Here is an 18,626-nt window from a genome sequence, read left to right as displayed (position 1 = left end):
TTTTTTTTTTTAAGATTTTATTTATTTATGTGACAGAGAGACAGCCAGCGAGAGAGGGAACACAGCAGGGGAGTGGGAGAAGAAGAAGCAGGCTCCCAGCGGAGGAGCCCGATGTGGGACTCGATCCCGGAATGCCAGATCACGTCCTGAGCCGAAGGCAGACACTTAACTACTGTGCTACCCAGGTGCCCCACTGTGCTACCCAGGCGCCCCTAAATTTTAACTTTTTAAGGGACCTCCATACTGTTTTCCAAAGTGACTGTACTAACTTGCATTCCCACCAACAGTGTAAGAGGGATCCCCTTTCTCCACATCCTCTCCAACATTTGTTGTTTCTTGCCTTGTCAATTTTTGCCATTCTAACTGGCNTTTGCCATTCTAACTGGCGTAAGGTGGTATCTCAGTGTGGTTTTGATTTGAATTTCCCTGATGGCTAATGATTTTGAACATTTTTTCATGTGTCTGTTAGCCATTTGTATGTCTTCATTGGAAAAGTGTCTGTTCATATCTTCTGCCCATTTTATGATTTGTTTATTTGTTTCCCGTGTCTTGAGTTTGAGAAGTTCTTTGTAGATCTTGGATACTAATCTTTTATCTGTAGTGTCATTTGCAAATATCTTCTCCCATTCCGTGGGCTGTCTCTTAGTTTTTTTGACTGTTTCCTTGGCTGTGCAGAAGCTCTTTATCCTGATAAAGTCCCATAAGTTCATTTTATCTTTTATTTCTCTTGCCTTTGGCGATGTGTCGTGAAAAAGGTTGCTCTGGCCGATGTCATAGAAGTTGTTGCCTATGTTCTCCTCTAGAATTTTGATGGATTCCTGTCTCACATTGAGGTTCTAAATAGTCACTAATACTACTTTTGCAGCATCCTCTTTTGTCTCTCTTAATATTTCGATCCCTTTTGGTTTGGTTGTGTTGTCCAGTGAAGTTTTGTGAATAATGTCACGTTCATCCTTTTTTTTCCTTCTTTAATTCAAAGGCCATCTGGACTCCCTTTGAGGATATCTTAACATACGTTTTAACATAGATTATATTTTAATTTGCTCTTTAACCTATTTTTTTGGCTGCCTACAAAGTATTATCTTCGAAGATTTACCCGTAAGTCCTTCCTCCCAACATGATTGCTGGAGGCAGTCCAGTGTATTTGATTAAAGATAGATACCAAATATTTTTCTCAGAGTAGGTATCTCTCCATGTTCAAGAACAGTGCCTTTTTTTTTTTTTTAAATAGTTTTTAAAGTGATGAAATGCCCTTTCCCCCCGACGGTCTTAACAGGAAAATTAATGTGTGACAGATAAAAGGAATGATTTTGGTTAAAGGGACCCAGTGTTTCATCTGTAATTTGAAGTGACCCTTTGATGAAGAAGAAAAAAAAGTTTGAAAACTATCATTCCAGAGGCTATGTTAGAACTCTTCAGTCAAAACTTCAGATCTAGAAAACTTCTTAGAGATGACCTAGTTAGCTCCTCTTATTGGAGGTTACAGCACCCAAAGATGCAGTAAGCATGAACCTTCCCAGCATTATCTCAGGGGTCTGGGGCAGGGTACCAAGTTGAGTCTCTGCTTAGCTTTCTATCACTGATTTTCATTTCTGCGGCCTTTTCCCATATCTCTGGCTCTAAAAGGTTTTGATGTCTAGCTATTCACATATAATTAGTTTTTTCAGCTTGAATTTATTTTTACCTTTTTTCCTTTTTCCATAGGGACCCTTCATTCACCTTTAAAATATGTCTATCGGGGCGCCTGGGTGACTCAGTCGTTAAGCATCTGCCTTCGGCTCAGGGCGTGATCCCAGAGTCCTGGGATCGAGCCCCACATCAGGCTCCTCCGCTGGAAGCCTGCTTCTTCCCCTTCCACTCTCCCTGCTTGTGTTCCCTCTCTCACTGGCTGTCTCTCTCTGTCAAATAAATAAATAAAGTATTTAAAAAAATAATAATAAAATATGTCTATCGGTGTATATAAGCCTGTACATATATCCATACAAAAACACTTACATTCAAGTTTCTCTGCTTTAAACAAGTGCTTTTTCTAAGTGCCAGGCTGTGTATTTCCTGTTACTTATATAACCTACTGGCCAGATCCAAATACTAGGCTGAAAACCTCCAAGGTGAAAACTGGATTTAGATCCAACTGACTACAGAAATGTAGAATTTGGAGAGAAGCAGGTTTGATGACTATTCATAATGAAAAAATCGTGGGAAGTTCAGCTGAATATAGGTTTCCATGTGAACTAATAGGATAATATGGTTGCCAGGAACCAATTACTGTTGATAATATTTATAGAAATAAAATGTCTAGGTCATAAGAACTAGTAGGTCCTCTGTAGTCCACAGCTGTCAGACTGCGTAGAACACTGTATTTAATTCTGGTTGTGATATTTTTTATAAGGGCTATTGATATTAAAGCACCTTATAAAAGGCACTTGTTAGCTATTAGAAGGCAGAAACCATGTTCTGTGAACCTTTGTAGAAACCAGCAATATTCAGCCTAAAAAAGAGGTAGTAAGTGGGTTTTCTGTAGTCAGATATTTGCAAGAAGAAATAGAGGGCAGTAGGAGAATTTACAGGGAAACACTTATTGGTTCAACATTAAAAAAAAAAACTTTTGGGACAAGTAGAAGTGTCCAACAATTAAAGAGGCTACCTCTCGGGTAGTGAGCTGCTCATAGCTAGAAGTACTCAAGCAGAGGTTGGATGACTTCACTAGATTGTGAGTTCCTGCAGAACAGGGACAAAACTCACTCACCTTAAATATTTACTGAATTCATATTTTGGGAAGAAATAAATTCAGTAAATATTTGTGCATCTATTAGGATGTAGATGCTGTACTGTGTTTGCAATTTCAGATTCAGTGAAATAAAAGACAAATAAGGATTTTATCGGCAAAAGCTATATATTTTAAAATATTTAACTCAGCTGATATAAATGGTAATATAATCTGCTGTCTCTTTTCTCCCCCCTTCCTTTTATTTTCCAGTACATGGAAAAGAGGACCAAGAGCAGGGAGCATGGCAATGCGATGCGAAAAAGACTTTTTAATCCCGCAGAGGAATCTGAAAAATAAATTAGAGGCATACCTCGTTTTATTGTGCTTCGTTTTATTGAGCTTCGCAGATAATGCATTTTTTTCCAAATTGAAGGTTTGCGGCAACCCTGCGTCGAGCAAGTCTATTGGCGCCATTTTTCCAACAGTATTTCTCACCTCGTGTCTCTGTATCACATTTTGGTAATTCTCACAATCTTTCAAACTTTATAATTACTATCATATTTCTTATGGTGATCTGTGATGTTACTATTGTAATTGTTTTGGAGTGCCACAAAGCATGCCCATATAAGACAGTGAACTTAATCAATGTTGTGTGTATTCTGACTGCTCACCAACCAGCCATTCCCTCGTCTCCCTGTCCTTGGGCCTCCCTATCCCCTGAGAATCAACATATTGAAATTAGGCCAGTTAGTAATCCTACGATGGCCTCTCAGTGCTCAGGAGTCCCCCATCTCACACTCTAAGTCAAAAGCTAGAAGTGATTAAGCTCAATGAGAAAGGCATGTTGAAAGCCGAGATAGGCTGGAGTGAGGCCTCTTGCGCCAGTTAGCCAAGTTGTGAGTGCGAAGGGAAAGTTTTTGAAGGGAATTAGAAGGGCTACTCTGGTGAACACACAAATGTTAAGAAAGTGAAACAGCCTTGTTTCAGTGGTGGATGGAAGGTCAAACGTTCCCTTAATTCAAAGCTTGATCGAGAGCAGAGTCCTAACTCTCTTCAGTTCCGTGAGGGATGAGAGGCAAGGGAGCTGCAGAAGAAAAGTTTGAAGCTTGCACACATTGGTTTGTGGTGTTTAAGGAAAGAAGCTGTCTCTATAACCTAAAAGTGCAGGGGTGAAGCAGCAAGTGCCGATGTAGAAGCTGCAGCAGCATTGAGGCAAGACCCTCCACCGGCAAAGAGAGGATGACTCAATGAAAGCACAGATGATACGGTTAGCACTTTTTAGCAGTAAGGTATTTTTTAATTAAGGCATGTATGTTGTCCTCTAGACATTATGCTATTATGCACTTAATAGACTACATTATTGTATAAACATAACTTTTATACCTGTTGGGAAACCACAAAATTCATTTGACTTGCTTTGTTGTGATATTTGCTCTATTTTGGTGGTCTGGAACGAAACCTGTAGGATCTCTGAGGTATACTTCCCCTGGATGCCTTGGCTGAGAGAAGACCTAAAGACTCTTGGTTGATAACCGAAAGAATCTTACCTCATTTGGTCTCCAGAATCCTTTGAATGGAAAGTGACCCATGGGGAAATACGGAAAGCCTGATTCTGAATATTTGTTGGGCGGAGCCTTAGGTACTGTCTCTCGTCTGCCGACATACCTGACTTCCAACACATTTCTTCCCTTTGCCAGCAATCAGTTCACATTTGCATAACTTATCTCCTTCAATAAAATAATTGACTTTAATTATATTTTCTCTGTTCTCTTAGACTTTCCTGGAATTAGGGCAAAGTGGTCCCATTAGACTTTGCTTTTTGACAATGTGGTGATTTTGGAGCTTAAACATTGAAGACACAAACTAGGGCAGAAAGAGTTTGGGGAAGTCTCGGCTGTGTTAACGATATGAAAATGACCCAACTTTATCATTCCCAGACTCATTTCTAGCAGGCAACCACCCCGTGCCCTTTTTGCCAGGTGTTTCTGAAACCAGTGACAATCTGGAAGTCAGCAACTTCCAGCCACAGCAGAGGATTGATCTTCTTGTCAGATGAGGTGTCAACAGACTGTGAGCTGTGAGCTCCTTTTAGTGAATTCTGTGTGTATATCCAGAATGAGGCCTTGCTGACGTCATTGTTTAATAAGTGACGTCCCCATCATCAGAGGTGTTCAAGAGGCTGGACATTCACTTAGCAAGGTGGTTATGCAGGATCACAGGCATTTAATGAAGGGATGGAGGACAAAGTAGAATTAATTCTTTGAGACTGAGATTTATGAATATTTATTCAGCCCCTTCCTCCATGTCAGTCAGTACAGGTACAGAAATGAGACATTTTGCCTTTAGAAGCTTGTAGTAAACTGACGAGTTGACTATTCCAGTAGTGTTGAAGTGCCATGATGAGGTAGCTGTCATAGAAGACATAGAAAGGGCATCCGTGCCCGGCTTTCAGGAGGAAGGAGCCATTCCAAGAAACCACTTAGCAAGGTACCTTTGACAAACAGTGAAACGATACATTGTGGGGAGCTTCAAGTTGTTTAGCATGACTGGAATGGGAGGGCTGATGGTGGAGGAAGAGAAGAAATGGCTTTTAATTCAGTTGGAGTTTTTCTTCAATGCTGTTGTGATCAGTTGCAGATTTTAATATGGTGATTAGGGATTTGTGGATGGGGCCTTAGTTGGAAGGGTGATATGTTTTGGTTTGTATTTTAGCAAGATTTTTCTGGTTGTAGTTTGGGGGATAGATTGGAGAAGAGAAGTTATACCCAGGGAGACCCATTCGATTTTTGCTCCAACTTAGATGGTAAATGAAGGCCTAACATAGAGAAGTGGCTTGAGGACCCAGACGAGTGGCTAGATTTGAGGGGAATTTGAACACAGAGTCTGCATGGCTGACTAGGAGGTCTCGGACAGTTATGTCTGCATGCTCTTGGGGCCCTGCCCTGAGTGGGAGGGGATGTAGCAGAGATGCGGGGTAAAGTGCTGGGTTTGAGGTGTGCTCAGGAGACCCTAGGTGGAGGTGGCTTTCCAGCTTCTGAGGATGCAGATCTAGAAGATAATGGTCGTCTGGTTGAGAACAGAATTGGGAGACAGCGCTTGCGTGTGGCCGCTAGCACCCTGTGGGCCAGTGTTGAGCAGGATGAAACTTTGGGTCACTTGATTTTTTAAAATTCCACATTTTGGTGGAACATTTGGACAATCTAAGTTTTTTATAGACTTCACACTCTAAGACCCCTCAACTCCCCAGAGGCATTGATAACTGACAGTTGGGTGGCTCTTCTCTGCATTTACATCACTATTTCGGGACAAGAAAAGGAGCCCCGTATTTGGAGAAGGAGCAGGCATAGAGGGAGAGGGCAAACCATAGCAAATGGTGCCATGGAATTCCAAGAGGGTCCCAGAGGAGGGAGTGTCGTGTCACTGGATCCAATAAGGACTGAGGTGCCCTTTGAGGCTCTGGTTCCTCTGTCATCCCTGACTGAGAGCCACTTCCCGTGGTGAGGAGTGGCCAGGAGCTTACGGGAAGCTGGAGGATGCAAGCATATTTGGAAAGGCTTGGCTCTGAAGGGAAGGGCATTTTAAGGTGAGAGAGAGTCTTACAAAATCAAAAGGAAACGGTGAGTGACACTAGGGAAGGGGTGTATTTGAAAAGAATGCCCGAAAGGAGGGAGGGGTTGATTTGTGGAGTGAAATCTTTGAGGAAGCAGAAGTGAGTGAGATTTAGGGCCCTTGCTGACAGGATTACTGTTTTTTCCAGAAAACTAATGAGAAGCTGAAAACTTGAAGCACTGTAGGGAATGTAAAGTATTCCTTTCAGAAAGCAGTAAATACCTGTCTGCAGAGGTTGTGCCGCTGTCTCCCAGACTCGGTGCCTGCTCTTTGAGGACCAAAGTCTCAGCCGTGCTAACAGGGTTACCAATAACCAGTTATATGCTGGTAAATGTTTAACACCGCCCTGAGAAACAAACTTAAAAGGTACTAATTTGTAGAATTTGCCATTGTCTGTGGTGCACACCCTCCTGCCACAGCAGATTTCAGACTCCCAAGGTGACGTCACCCAAGTGGAGCTGGAAAGACATGCTCTCCGGAGGCTCTCCTGAGCTGGTCCCAGCTGCCTCCAGCCCCCTGTGGCACACCACTGCCACGTGGAAGGAATGCAAGGGATCATCACAGATTGCCCAGTGATTGCCACCTCTCCCACTTGTCGCATTTTGTCCATTGAAAGCACCTCTCACCGAAGATGAGCAGTAATGCAAGACTGCTGTGCCTTCTGCGCCTACAGTCCAGGACTGCTGGAGTTCCAGGAGTCTGCAAGGGCGTGTCATTTTGTGGAAGAGAGGAAGCGAATGCCAGGTGGATTCGGGAGGAAATGGGACCTGCCTGTGCCTTGTTGGTTGGATTTGTGCCCCAGCACTCAGCTGTCTGCATCTCTTTCTGTTGCAATACCATGACCTTCTGGTTTAGGACATGTCACCAGTTGCCTGCTTTTTTCAGCCCTCTGTGGGTCAGTGTGAAACCTCACAATTTTCTCCTTTGCAGAGCAAGCGTACTTTCTTCCTGGGGATTTCTGGGTTGGGTTTTTGTTGTTGTTTTTTTAATCTTTGATTTTTTTTTATTGCCACTTGTAGTAGGAGCCTAACAGGCTGGAGGGAGATGGGGGTGGGAGGGAGCAGGTGTCCTGTGTCCTCTTGCCTATATCAGGCACCTGGCACTGCATTGAGTGCTGGCGTTACAGTGATGAATGAGCTGGACCTAGTCCGGGTGAGGGCTCGTGTCACAAAGGACAACCTAAGTCCTGGTAAGGAATTTGGGTTTCCTTTCAAGGGCTCTAGGAAGACATTGTCAGGTCTATGCAGGATGCAGAGTAAAGTGATAGACGTACTTGACTTCACGTGGGTTTCTAGTGGCTTTGGGTCATAAAAGACCATCTCTTGAACAGCTCAGGCCACGGTTTTCCTGAGAAATCTAATTTTGTAGACTGCCGTGAGCCCTGATTCTCTGTTCATGACAAATTTATTAAAGTGTTACTGCAAGAAACACGACACAATTTTACTTAGGAGTGAGGATAGAAAGTTGAACTTTTTCTGACCCTTCATAAATGGAGTTTAAAATCACTTTAATCTCCATGGGGTTTTTGGCTCAAAGCACAGAGTTTGTTTCCTGAGAAAGACTTTGGGGTAAACTAATAAAGGTAATGTCATTGGCCTGCCAGGTGGACACACCAGAGAGCTTTCTGTGCTTAGCAGAAGAACAAGTTCCTAAGTCCCAGGGGAGCTGCCTTTGCCACCACACTCAGATGGGAATTGGTGTCCTTTGAATGATGTTATACCCCGGGGGTTCAGACATGCCACATCCTGCCTTAATCCACGGTCATGCCTGCCTCCCCCGGTGAAGTCACTGAAGGAGATGGTCCACAGTGGAGAGCGCAAGGGGAGGCAAGAGGAGGGCTTGTTGTCATCAGTCTCCTGCCTCAGTGATATTCCATGTGGGGCAGGTGGCCTAGGATGGAGGCCTGGGGGTCAGTCTCCTTCCTCCAAGTGCAGCTAGTCACCTGGGAAGACAGGACACTGACAATGAGACTGACGGTAGAGAGATGGGGTAGGACAGCAAGCTGGCTGAGCTGCTCTCATTCATGGAAGACTCTGGCTCAGTGTGAACCACCTCTGACAGCGTGAGGGACGAGAGTGCCACATGCATGTGAGTCACCTTTGCTGAGCTAGCTTACATTGCCATTCTCTTTGTAAAGGAAACATCTCAAATTGGCAGAAGTGTGCAGACTCTATGAACACCCACATACCCACTCTCCAGCCTCATTAACTGATATTTTTCTGTGTTTGTTTTAGGTTATTTTTTTAAATAAATAATACATTACAAATGTGGGTGAAGCCTTCTTGTGTGTCTTACCCCAATCCTATCCTCCTTCCTTTATCAGAGGTAACTACCACTCTGATATATTTCATGCCCGTTATGATTTTGTACTTCTAATATATATGTAAGTATCCATAAACTGTATTATTTTGCATGTCCAAATATTTTACTTTGAAGTTGTCATCATGTGTATTGCCTTCTGTACTTTTTTCTCAGTTATGTTGATAAATGAAGCTCTTTATTCATTTTAACTGATGTGTAATATTCCATTGTATGACTGTACCACAGTTTATGCATTTTCCTTTTGATCATTTTAGATAGAGAATTTTTGCTCTTATTAAAATGCCTTCATTAGTATTCTTACATGTCTTGTGCAGTCTGTGAACGTGTCGCTTGAGTATAAACCTTGGAGCTGTAAGGATACACCTTCAACTGTACTAGAAGTTTCTAAATTATACTGCAAATAGTTGCAGACATAAAATTAATCCATCTTACTGACACTGAGTTGTTTAAATCTGTGAACGTAGTATATCTGTGCATTTTTTCAGGTCTTTTATGTTTCTCGGTAAATTTTTATGATTTTTAAATGACAATCTTATGCATCTTTTGCTAGATTTGCTCTTAAGTGGTACTTTAAAAATTGCGTGTTCTGCTTTGCTATTATTGGTATGATGCAGTTGATTTCTTTATATTGACCTTATATTCAGAAAGCTTGCTGAATTTTCTTAATTCTAATAGTTTATAGATTATTTTAGATATTTCTATGTAGACAGTCATGTCACTTATGAATATATTAACAGTGTCGCCTCTTCTAACGCTTACACGTTTTAAAAAAATTGCTCGTAGTTCAGGCATCTGGTACAGTGTTCAGTGGAAGCATCAGGCTGGTTTTGTTACTGACATACAATCCTAACATTTCACTGATATGTGACGAGTTTGCGGTGGGTTTCTGGAAGACGCCTATGCCTGGTTAAGGAAGTTCCTCTGTGTGGTGGGTGAACTTGCTCGACGTCCGTTCCGTGTGCCTCTCAGTACTGCTGAAACCAGAAAGCCAAGCATTGCGTTTTTTCAGATTCTCTTACTGTTAGGCTTTAACAAATTAATGTCCATTCATCACTGAGACTTGAATTTGAAATGGGCTTGAACTGAAGAGAGGGAGGTTGTCGGGTGTTCATCATGGCGGACATGGCACAGCTATGATAGGAACAGCAATTTTTGCTGCGGTTTCCCCGTTTTTGCCACGCAGCTTCTTAATTGCGTCAGGAACCTAGACCCCGCCGTGCAGTATGGCTTTGGGGATTGTTCATGAAGTTTCTTCACCCCTTCCAGTGCTTCGGTAGGTTATGTAATACCTGGTAGTAAATATCTTCCTGTCATTACATGCTTTATATGTATTGCACTCTTCCCCCTTTGACTTTTTTTTTGTTGTTGTTAAAGATTCTATTTATTTATTTGACAGAGATAGAGACAGCCAGCGAGAGAGGGAACACAAGCGGGGGAGGGGGAGAGGAATAAGCAGGCGAGCCTGATGTGGGGCTCGATCCCATAACGCGGGATCACGCCCTGAGCCGAAGGCAGACGCTTAACCGCTGTGCCACCCAGGCGTCCCTCCCCCTTCTTGGTGATTTTCTCAAATGTGTTTTCCAGTTTATTAGCTCTTCGCTGTGTCTTCTCTGCTGTTTCAACAACCATCAAGGTTTTAATTTCAGTGACTGTTTTATTTAGTTCATTTTCAAATCGACCTATTTTCATACATATTTTAAACATATTTTAAACCATTTTAAAAATATTTTTAATTCTTTGTTTTATTTTTAGTTTTCTTTATTTAAATTTTTTTATTATTATGTTAGTCACCATACAGTACATCATTAGTTTTTGATGCAGTGTTCCATGATTCATTGATATAGTTTCTATTAATAGTTCCATTATTTGAAGTTTTTGATCTCTANCTGTGTAATATTCCATTGTATGACTGTACCACAGTTTATGCATTTTCCTTTTGATCATTTTAGAGAATTTTTGCTCTTATTAAAATGCCTTCATTAGTATTCTTACATGTCTTGTGCAGTCTGTGAACGTGTCGCTTGAGTATAAACCTTGGAGCTGTAAGGATACACCTTCAACTGTACTAGAAGTTTCTAAATTATACTGCAAATAGTTGCAGACATAAAATTAATCCATCTTACTGACACTGAGTTGTTTAAATCTGTGAACGTAGTATATCTGTGCATTTTTTCAGGTCTTTTATGTTTCTCGGTAAATTTTTATGATTTTTAAATGACAATCTTATGCATCTTTTGCTAGATTTGCTCTTAAGTGGTACTTTAAAAATTGCGTGTTCTGCTTTGCTATTATTGGTATGATGCAGTTGATTTCTTTATATTGACCTTATATTCAGAAAGCTTGCTGAATTTTCTTAATTCTAATAGTTTATAGATTATTTTAGATATTTCTATGTAGACAGTCATGTCACTTATGAATATATTAACAGTGTCGCCTCTTCTAACGCTTACACGTTTTAAAAAAATTGCTCGTAGTTCAGGCATCTGGTACAGTGTTCAGTGGAAGCATCAGGCTGGTTTTGTTACTGACATACAATCCTAACATTTCACTGATATGTGACGAGTTTGCGGTGGGTTTCTGGAAGACGCCTATGCCTGGTTAAGGAAGTTCCTCTGTGTGGTGGGTGAACTTGCTCGACGTCCGTTCCGTGTGCCTCTCAGTACTGCTGAAACCAGAAAGCCAAGCATTGCGTTTTTTCAGATTCTCTTACTGTTAGGCTTTAACAAATTAATGTCCATTCATCACTGAGACTTGAATTTGAAATGGGCTTGAACTGAAGAGAGGGAGGTTGTCGGGTGTTCATCATGGCGGACATGGCACAGCTATGATAGGAACAGCAATTTTTGCTGCGGTTTCCCCGTTTTTGCCACGCAGCTTCTTAATTGCGTCAGGAACCTAGACCCCGCTGTGCAGTATGGCTTTGGGGATTGTTCATGAAGTTTCTTCACCCCTTCCAGTGCTTCGGTAGGTTATGTAATACCTGGTAGTAAATATCTTCCTGTCATTACATGCTTTATATGTATTGCACTCTTCCCCCTTTGACTTTTTTTTTGTTGTTGTTAAAGATTCTATTTATTTATTTGACAGAGATAGAGACAGCCAGCGAGAGAGGGAACACAAGCGGGGGAGGGGGAGAGGAATAAGCAGGCGAGCCTGATGTGGGGCTCGATCCCATAACGCGGGATCACGCCCTGAGCCGAAGGCAGACGCTTAACCGCTGTGCCACCCAGGCGTCCCTCCCCCCTTTGACTTTCTATCGCTTTATCTCTCTGCGCTGCCTTCTTGGTGATTTTCTCAAATGTGTTTTCCAGTTTATTAGANGAGGGGGAGAGGAAGAAGCAGGCGAGCCTGATGTGGGGCTCGATCCCATAACGCCGGATCACGCCCTGAGCCGAAGGCAGACGCTTAACCGCTGTGCCACCCAGGCGTCCCTCCCCCTTCTTGGTGATTTTCTCAAATGTGTTTTCCAGTTTATTAGATCTTCGCTGTGTCTTCTCTGCTGTTTCAACAACCATCAAGGTTTTAATTTCAGTGACTGTTTTATTTAGTTCATTTTCAAATCGACCTATTTTCATACATATTTTAAACATATTTTAAACCATTTTAAAAATATTTTTAATTCTTTGTTTTATTTTTAGTTTTCTTTATTTAAATTTTTTTATTATTATGTTAGTCACCATACAGTACATCATTAGTTTTTGATGCAGTGTTCCATGATTCATTGATATAGTTTCTATTAATAGTTCCATTATTTGAAGTTTTTGATCTCTAACACTTCTGCTTGTGTTTGCTATCTCTTCCTTACAGCAGATAATTTCCTTATGTGTTTTGCTTGACTGTTAGCATATCTCTAGTGGGTTTATTTAACTGTACTTTGTGCAGTGTTGAGGGTGTATCTCTACACCCTTGAGAACTCTTGTATTTGCCTCTGCTGGGTAGCCCAGAGATGTTAATGACTCAAAGCCACCTTTCGTGCTAATTGTGTTGTTTAGGGATTCCTGGACCACTTGAGTAACTGCTCAAGTTTAGGTGTGGGAAGACTCTGGTCTCCCTATGCTGGTGAGTGGATGGATGTTTTCTAGTTACCTTTTCGTAGAGGGGGTAGACTTTGGTGGTCCTGGCACTGCCAGGACCACTTATTTCTCATACCGCGCCTCCTGCAGACCCAGTGTCTTCATCTTTGTCCCGTGCGAGAATGAAGATCTGAGCTTCTAGGTTTACTAGGACTGGTCTAGGATACACAGCATCTGCTGATGGCTTTTACCTTTTTGGTTTGCAGTTTTCTGTGTTCAGCCTCCAAAGATTTTCTGCACTTTCTTCTGTGGTCAGCTGTGCCTTGAAAATTTCATTTGAAATATGTTCTTTAGTATTTTCAAGTACTTTTTATTAGGAAAGTTTTCAGGTAATCGAATCAGCTACATTTCCAGGAGCAGGTGTCCCATGCTTAAAATTTTAAGCTGCAGAGATGGCTGCTTGGGAGGAATGGTTGTACTTTGAACAGTTAGAGGACTAAGTCTTTATTCCTAGAGGACAAGTGGGGAGTGAAAGGAGTTGCGAGGATGTGGGGACATGGAAAGGACATGGCAGAGAGGGGGATTGTGAGAGAACATTCTCTTTTCATATGTCTCCATCTACATCTGGACTCTGGCTGCTCACACTGTGGTCCATGGACCACCAATTTTAGCATCACATGGGAGCTTGTTAGAGATGCAGAGTCTCAGGCCCTGCTCCACACCTACTGAGAATCGGCTTACTTATTTATCATTTATTTTTTATTTAAATTCAATTAGCCAACACATAGTACATCATTAGTTTCAGATGTAGTGTTCAACAATNTTCATTCATGGAAGACTCTGGCTCAGTGTGAACCACCTCAGCGTGAGGGACGAGAGTGCCACATGCATGTGAGTCACCTTTGCTGAGCTAGCTAACATTGCCATTCTTTTTGTAAAGGAAACATCTCAAATTGGCAGAAGTGTGCAGACTCTGTGAACACCCACGTACCCACTCTCCAGCCTCATTAACTTTGATATTTTTCTGTGTTTGTTTCAGGTTATTTTTTTAAATAAATAATACATTACAAATGTGGGTGAAGCCTTCTTGTGTGTCTTACCCCAATCCTNATTTAATAACATCTCCAGGAGAGAAGTATATTAAAAATTTGATTTAAGGGACACCTGGGTGGCTCATCAATTAAGTGTCTGCCTTCAGCTCAGGTCATGATCCCAGGGTCCTGGGGTTGAGTCCTGCATTGGGCTTCTTGCTCAGTGGGGAGCCTGCTTCTCCCTCAGCTCCCCCTGCTTGTGCTCTCTCTCTCTCTCTCTGACAAAAAAAANGAGCCTGCTTCTCCCTCAGCTCCCCCTGCTTGTGCTCTCTCTCTCTCTCTCTCTCTGACAAAAAAAAAAAAAAAAAAATTAAAAAAAAAATTAAACTATCTCTGATATAACTACCGTCCGTAAAGTGACTACTTCTTTGAGGTTAAAGACCTTTCTCCAGTCTTGTTGGGCACTTCTCTAGCTTAGCTCTTTTTCTCCAGTTAATTTTTTTTAGGGATTTATTTATTTATTCCATAAATAAATAAATATAGTGCGTAAAGTGACTACTTCTTTGAGGTTAAAGACCTTTCTCCAGTCTTGTTGGGCACTTCTCTAGCTTAGCTCTTTTTCTCCAGTTAATTTTTTTTTAGGGATTTATTTATTTATTTATTTATTCATTTATTTATTTATTTGAGAGAGAGTGAGAGAGAGCATGAGTGGGAGGGACAGAGGGAAAGGGAGAAAGAATCTCAAGCAGACTCCGTGCTGAGCGTGGAGCCTGACAAGGGGCTCAATTTCAGGACCCTGAGCTCCCAATCTGAGCTGAAACCAAGAGTCGGATGCCCAACTGACTGTGCCACCCACGCACCCCCTTCTCTAGTTAATTTTTAAGCACTTCTCTGAAGTGGCCTTTGTACCAAAGTTCTTTTTTTAATTATTATTTATTTTATTGTTTATGTTTTAAAAATATTTTATTTTTAAGTAATCTCTGCACTCAACATGCGGCTCAAACTCAAAACCCCAAGATCAAGAGTTGTATGCTGACTGAGCCAGCCAGGCGCCCTGTACTGAAGTTTTTTTGTTTTAGTTTTTGTTTTTTCGTACAGTTCCTATTGGTGATCTCTTATATTGAGGGAGTGTTAACATGACATATTGTCATATTAAACGTGGCAGCAAAATTGTACTTAATTCAAGAGCAAAGCCATTAGGAAACTCTCAGGGCATTTGCTTTCTACTCAGCTCTAAGGGGTAGAGAACTGAGAAGTTGAAGCATTCTCTGTGGAGAGCTTTAGACCTGGTTAAACTGGAATGTTTGCTCCGCACACAGAGCATTCGTAATTCCTAAAATCCCCAAGTGCCAATATCCCCTTTTGTCCACATCCTCCCCAACACTTACTATCTCTTTTCTTTTTGATGGTGGCCATTCTCATGGGTGTGAGGTGATGTCTCATTGTGGTTTTGATTTGCATATCTCTGATGATTGGTGATATTGAGCATCTTTTTATGTACCTGTTGACCATTTGTATATCTTCTTTGGAAAAATGTCTGTTCAGGTCTTCAGCTCATATTTTAATCCAGTTATTTTTGGGTTTTTTTGCTTTCGAGTTGTATAAATTCCTTATATGTTTTGGATAGTAACCCTTTGTCACATATATGGCTTGCAAATATTTTTTTTCCCCACTCTGTAGATTGCCTTTTTATTTTGTTGATTGTTTCTTTTGCTGTGCAGTCTTACTAGTTCGGTGTTGTCCCACTTGTTTATTTTTGCTTTTGTTGCTTGTGCTTTTGCTGTCCTCTGCAGAAAATTGTTGCCAAGGCCATTGTCAAGGAGCTTTTTCCTCATTTTTTCTCTAGGAGTTTTATAGTTTTCAGGTCTTATGTTTAAATTTCAAATCCATTTTGTGTTCAGGTTTGAGGGTGGTGTACAATTAAGAGACTCAAGAAACATTACCAAATGTGATGTGTTAATCTTGCTTGGATTCTGATGGGAACAAACTAACTGCAAAAAAGACATTTTTGGGGACAGTTGGAGAAATTTGAGTATGATTTGGTTTGAGATAAGATTACCGTAATTTTGTTAAGTGTGATAATGGATTGTGATTCCTTAAAAAAGGTGTCCTTATCAGTTAAAGATGCATTATGGAAGTATTCACGGGGGTGGGGAGGGTGATAGATGCGTGGGATTTACTTTAAAATACCGGCAAACAAAGGGAGTGCAAGGGGGATTAGATGAAATAAGTTATAAGGGTTTATTATACTTTCTCTCTAATGAATGCTTGAAATTTCCATAATAAATTTTTTGAAAGAGTCTTAGATTCTTTGAGTCAAGAAGCAATTTCATCTAGAAATACAGTGTGTCATCAATATGTACTTTTCTGAGAAGAGGACTTAATACTGTTGGTTCTTCTTTTCCTAGGTAGGATTTATTTTTGTTTTTATTGATTCTGATGGGTTCTGGGTTTTTCTGCTAAAGACAGAGAGCAGCCTGGGGGAAAAAAATACCAACAGATGTTGACAATGGAAACCCTAGGAGTGGCATTAGGAATATGTTCAAAATATGAGGTGTGTATGTATATCCATCCTTATACAACCCTACTTATAACTATTTCAAAGGCTTTTTTTCCTCCCCAGTCCTTATTTTCTGTGACAAATTCCTATAAATCCAAAATGTCTATTTTGGACTTTGTTGAGAGCCAGAGTACTGCCACGGGAAGGAGTTTAGAATCAGACAGACCTGTATTCAGATCCCAACTCTGTCGCCGATGAGCTGTAGTAATGGAAGACAAATTTACTTAAACTCTCTGAACCTTGGTTCCTTCAGCTGTGAAATGGAACTAATTATAGTACCTGCTGCATAGAGTTGTGTGGATTGAATGATCGCATTTCAGGAGTCACCTGAGGTTTAAGTTGTGTTCTTGGAATACTGTGAGTGTCCACAGAATCTTAGCACATGTGCATGTATGTTGGAAAAAAACGTCCCGAACATGGCCATATGGACACAAATGCCTGCTATCTGCCCTAAAAACCCTTTCTCAATTGTGGCACGTAGCTTTCTGTGTCAGTATAAGGAACTCACTTCTCTGAAGTGAATTTGTGCAACATTCCTCTGTTTCTGGAGTTGANGTGTATGTTGGAAAAAACGTCCCAAACATGGCCATATGGACACAAATGCCTGCTATCTGCCCTAAAAACCCTTTCTCAATTGTGGCACATAGTTTTCTGTGTCAGTATAAGGAACTCACTTCTCTGAAGTGAATTTGTGCAACATTCCTCTGTTTCTGGAGTTGACTACTCAGAAGTGCATTTCAAAGTATTTGTCTCATTTCCCTTTGGACTTGATTTGTTTTCTTAACTTCTCCTTGGGGAAGACAGTGAGATGTGAAAACCAAGCTTAAGCATTATTTGACCGATCAAGGAAGGCNCGTGGGATTTACTTTAAAATACCGGCAAACAAAGGGAGTGCAAGGGGGATTAGATGAAATAAGTCATAAGGGTTTATTATACTTTCTCTCTAATGAATGCTTGAAATTTCCATAATAAATTTTTTGAAAGAGTCTTAGATTCTTTGAGTCAAGAAGCAATTTCATCTAGAAATACAGTGTGTCATCAATATGTACTTTTCTGAGAAGAGGACTTAATACCGTTGGTTCTTCTTTTCCTAGGTAGGATTTATTTTTGTTTTTATTGATTCTGATGGGTTCTGGGTTTTTCTGCTAAAGACAGAGAGCAGCCTGGGGGAAAAAATACCAACAGATGTTGACAATGGAAACTCTAGGAGTGGCATTAGGAATATGTTCAAAATATGAGGTGTGTATGTATATCCATCCTTATACAACCCTACTTATAACTATTTCAAAGGCTTTTTTTCCTCCCCAGTCCTTATTTTCTGTGACAAATTCCTATAAATCCAAAATGTCTATTTTGGACTTTGTTGAGAGCCAGAGTACTGCCACGGGAAGGAGTTTAGAATCAGACAGACCTGTATTCAGATCCCAACTCTGTCGCCGATGAGCTGTAGTAATGGAAGACAAATTTACTTAAACTCTCTGAACCTTGGTTCCTTCAGCTGTGAAATGGAACTAATTATAGTACCTGCTGCATAGAGTTGTGTGGATTGAATGATCGCATTTCAGGAGTCACCTGAGGTTTAAGTTGTGTTCTTGGAATACTGTGAGTGTCCACAGAATCTTAGCACATGTGCNCTTTTGTTGCTTGTGCTTTTGCTGTCCTCTGCAGAAAATTGTTGCCAAGGCCATTGTCAAGGAGCTTTTTCCTCATTTTTTCTCTAGGAGTTTTATAGTTTTCAGGTCTTATGTTTAAATTTCAAATCCATTTTGTGTTCAGGTTTGAGGGTGGTGTACAATTAAGAGACTCAAGAAACATTACCAAATGTGATGTGTTAATCTTGCTTGGATTCTGATGGGAACAAACTAACTGCAAAAAAGACATTTTTGGGGACAGTTGGAGAAATTTGAGTATGATTTGGTTTGAGATAAGATTACCGTAATTTTGTTAAGTGTGATAATGGATTGTGATTCCTTAAAAAAGGTGTCCTTATCAGTTAAAGATGCATTATGGAAGTATTCACGGGGGTGGGGAGGGTGATAGATGCGTGGGATTTACTTTAAAATACCGGCAAACAAAGGGAGTGCAAGGGGGATTAGATGAAATAAGTCATAAGGGTTTATTATACTTTCTCTCTAATGAATGCTTGAAATTTCCATAATAAATTTTTTGAAAGAGTCTTAGATTCTTTGAGTCAAGAAGCAATTTCATCTAGAAATACAGTGTGTCATCAATATGTACTTTTCTGAGAAGAGGACTTAATACCGTTGGTTCTTCTTTTCCTAAGGTAGGATTTATTTTTGTTTTTATTGATTCTGATGGGTTCTGGGTTTTTCTGCTAAAGACAGAGAGCAGCCTGGGGGAAAAAAATACCAACAGATGTTGAC

The 18,626-nt window shown here is 40.8% G+C and overlaps 2 protein-coding genes across 7 annotated transcripts in view; both read left to right on the top strand.

Moving 5' to 3' along the window:
- Positions 1 to 7,418, top strand: part of CMC2 (C-X9-C motif containing 2) — a 21,477-nt gene extending 14,059 nt beyond the window's left edge. For all 6 annotated transcript variants that reach the window (XM_034639417.1, XM_019798034.2, XM_034639415.1 and 3 more), the window contains one exon: positions 2,978 to 7,418. In XM_034639417.1, the coding sequence (XP_034495308.1) occupies positions 2,978 to 3,064 (87 nt within the window). In that variant the 3' untranslated portion in view covers positions 3,065 to 7,418. The remainder of the gene's footprint in view (positions 1 to 2,977) is intronic.
- Positions 1 to 18,626, top strand: part of CDYL2 (chromodomain Y like 2) — a 324,144-nt gene that overhangs the window by 14,265 nt on the left and 291,253 nt on the right. The gene's annotated exons all lie outside the window — the stretch shown is intronic.

The sequence above is a fragment of the Ailuropoda melanoleuca genome, chromosome 12 (genome assembly GCF_002007445.2).
Source record: "Ailuropoda melanoleuca isolate Jingjing chromosome 12, ASM200744v2, whole genome shotgun sequence".
Lineage (NCBI taxonomy): Eukaryota > Metazoa > Chordata > Mammalia > Carnivora > Ursidae > Ailuropoda > Ailuropoda melanoleuca.
Note: the sequence above shows the minus strand (reverse complement) of the source record. Positions and strands in the feature narration are given on the sequence as shown.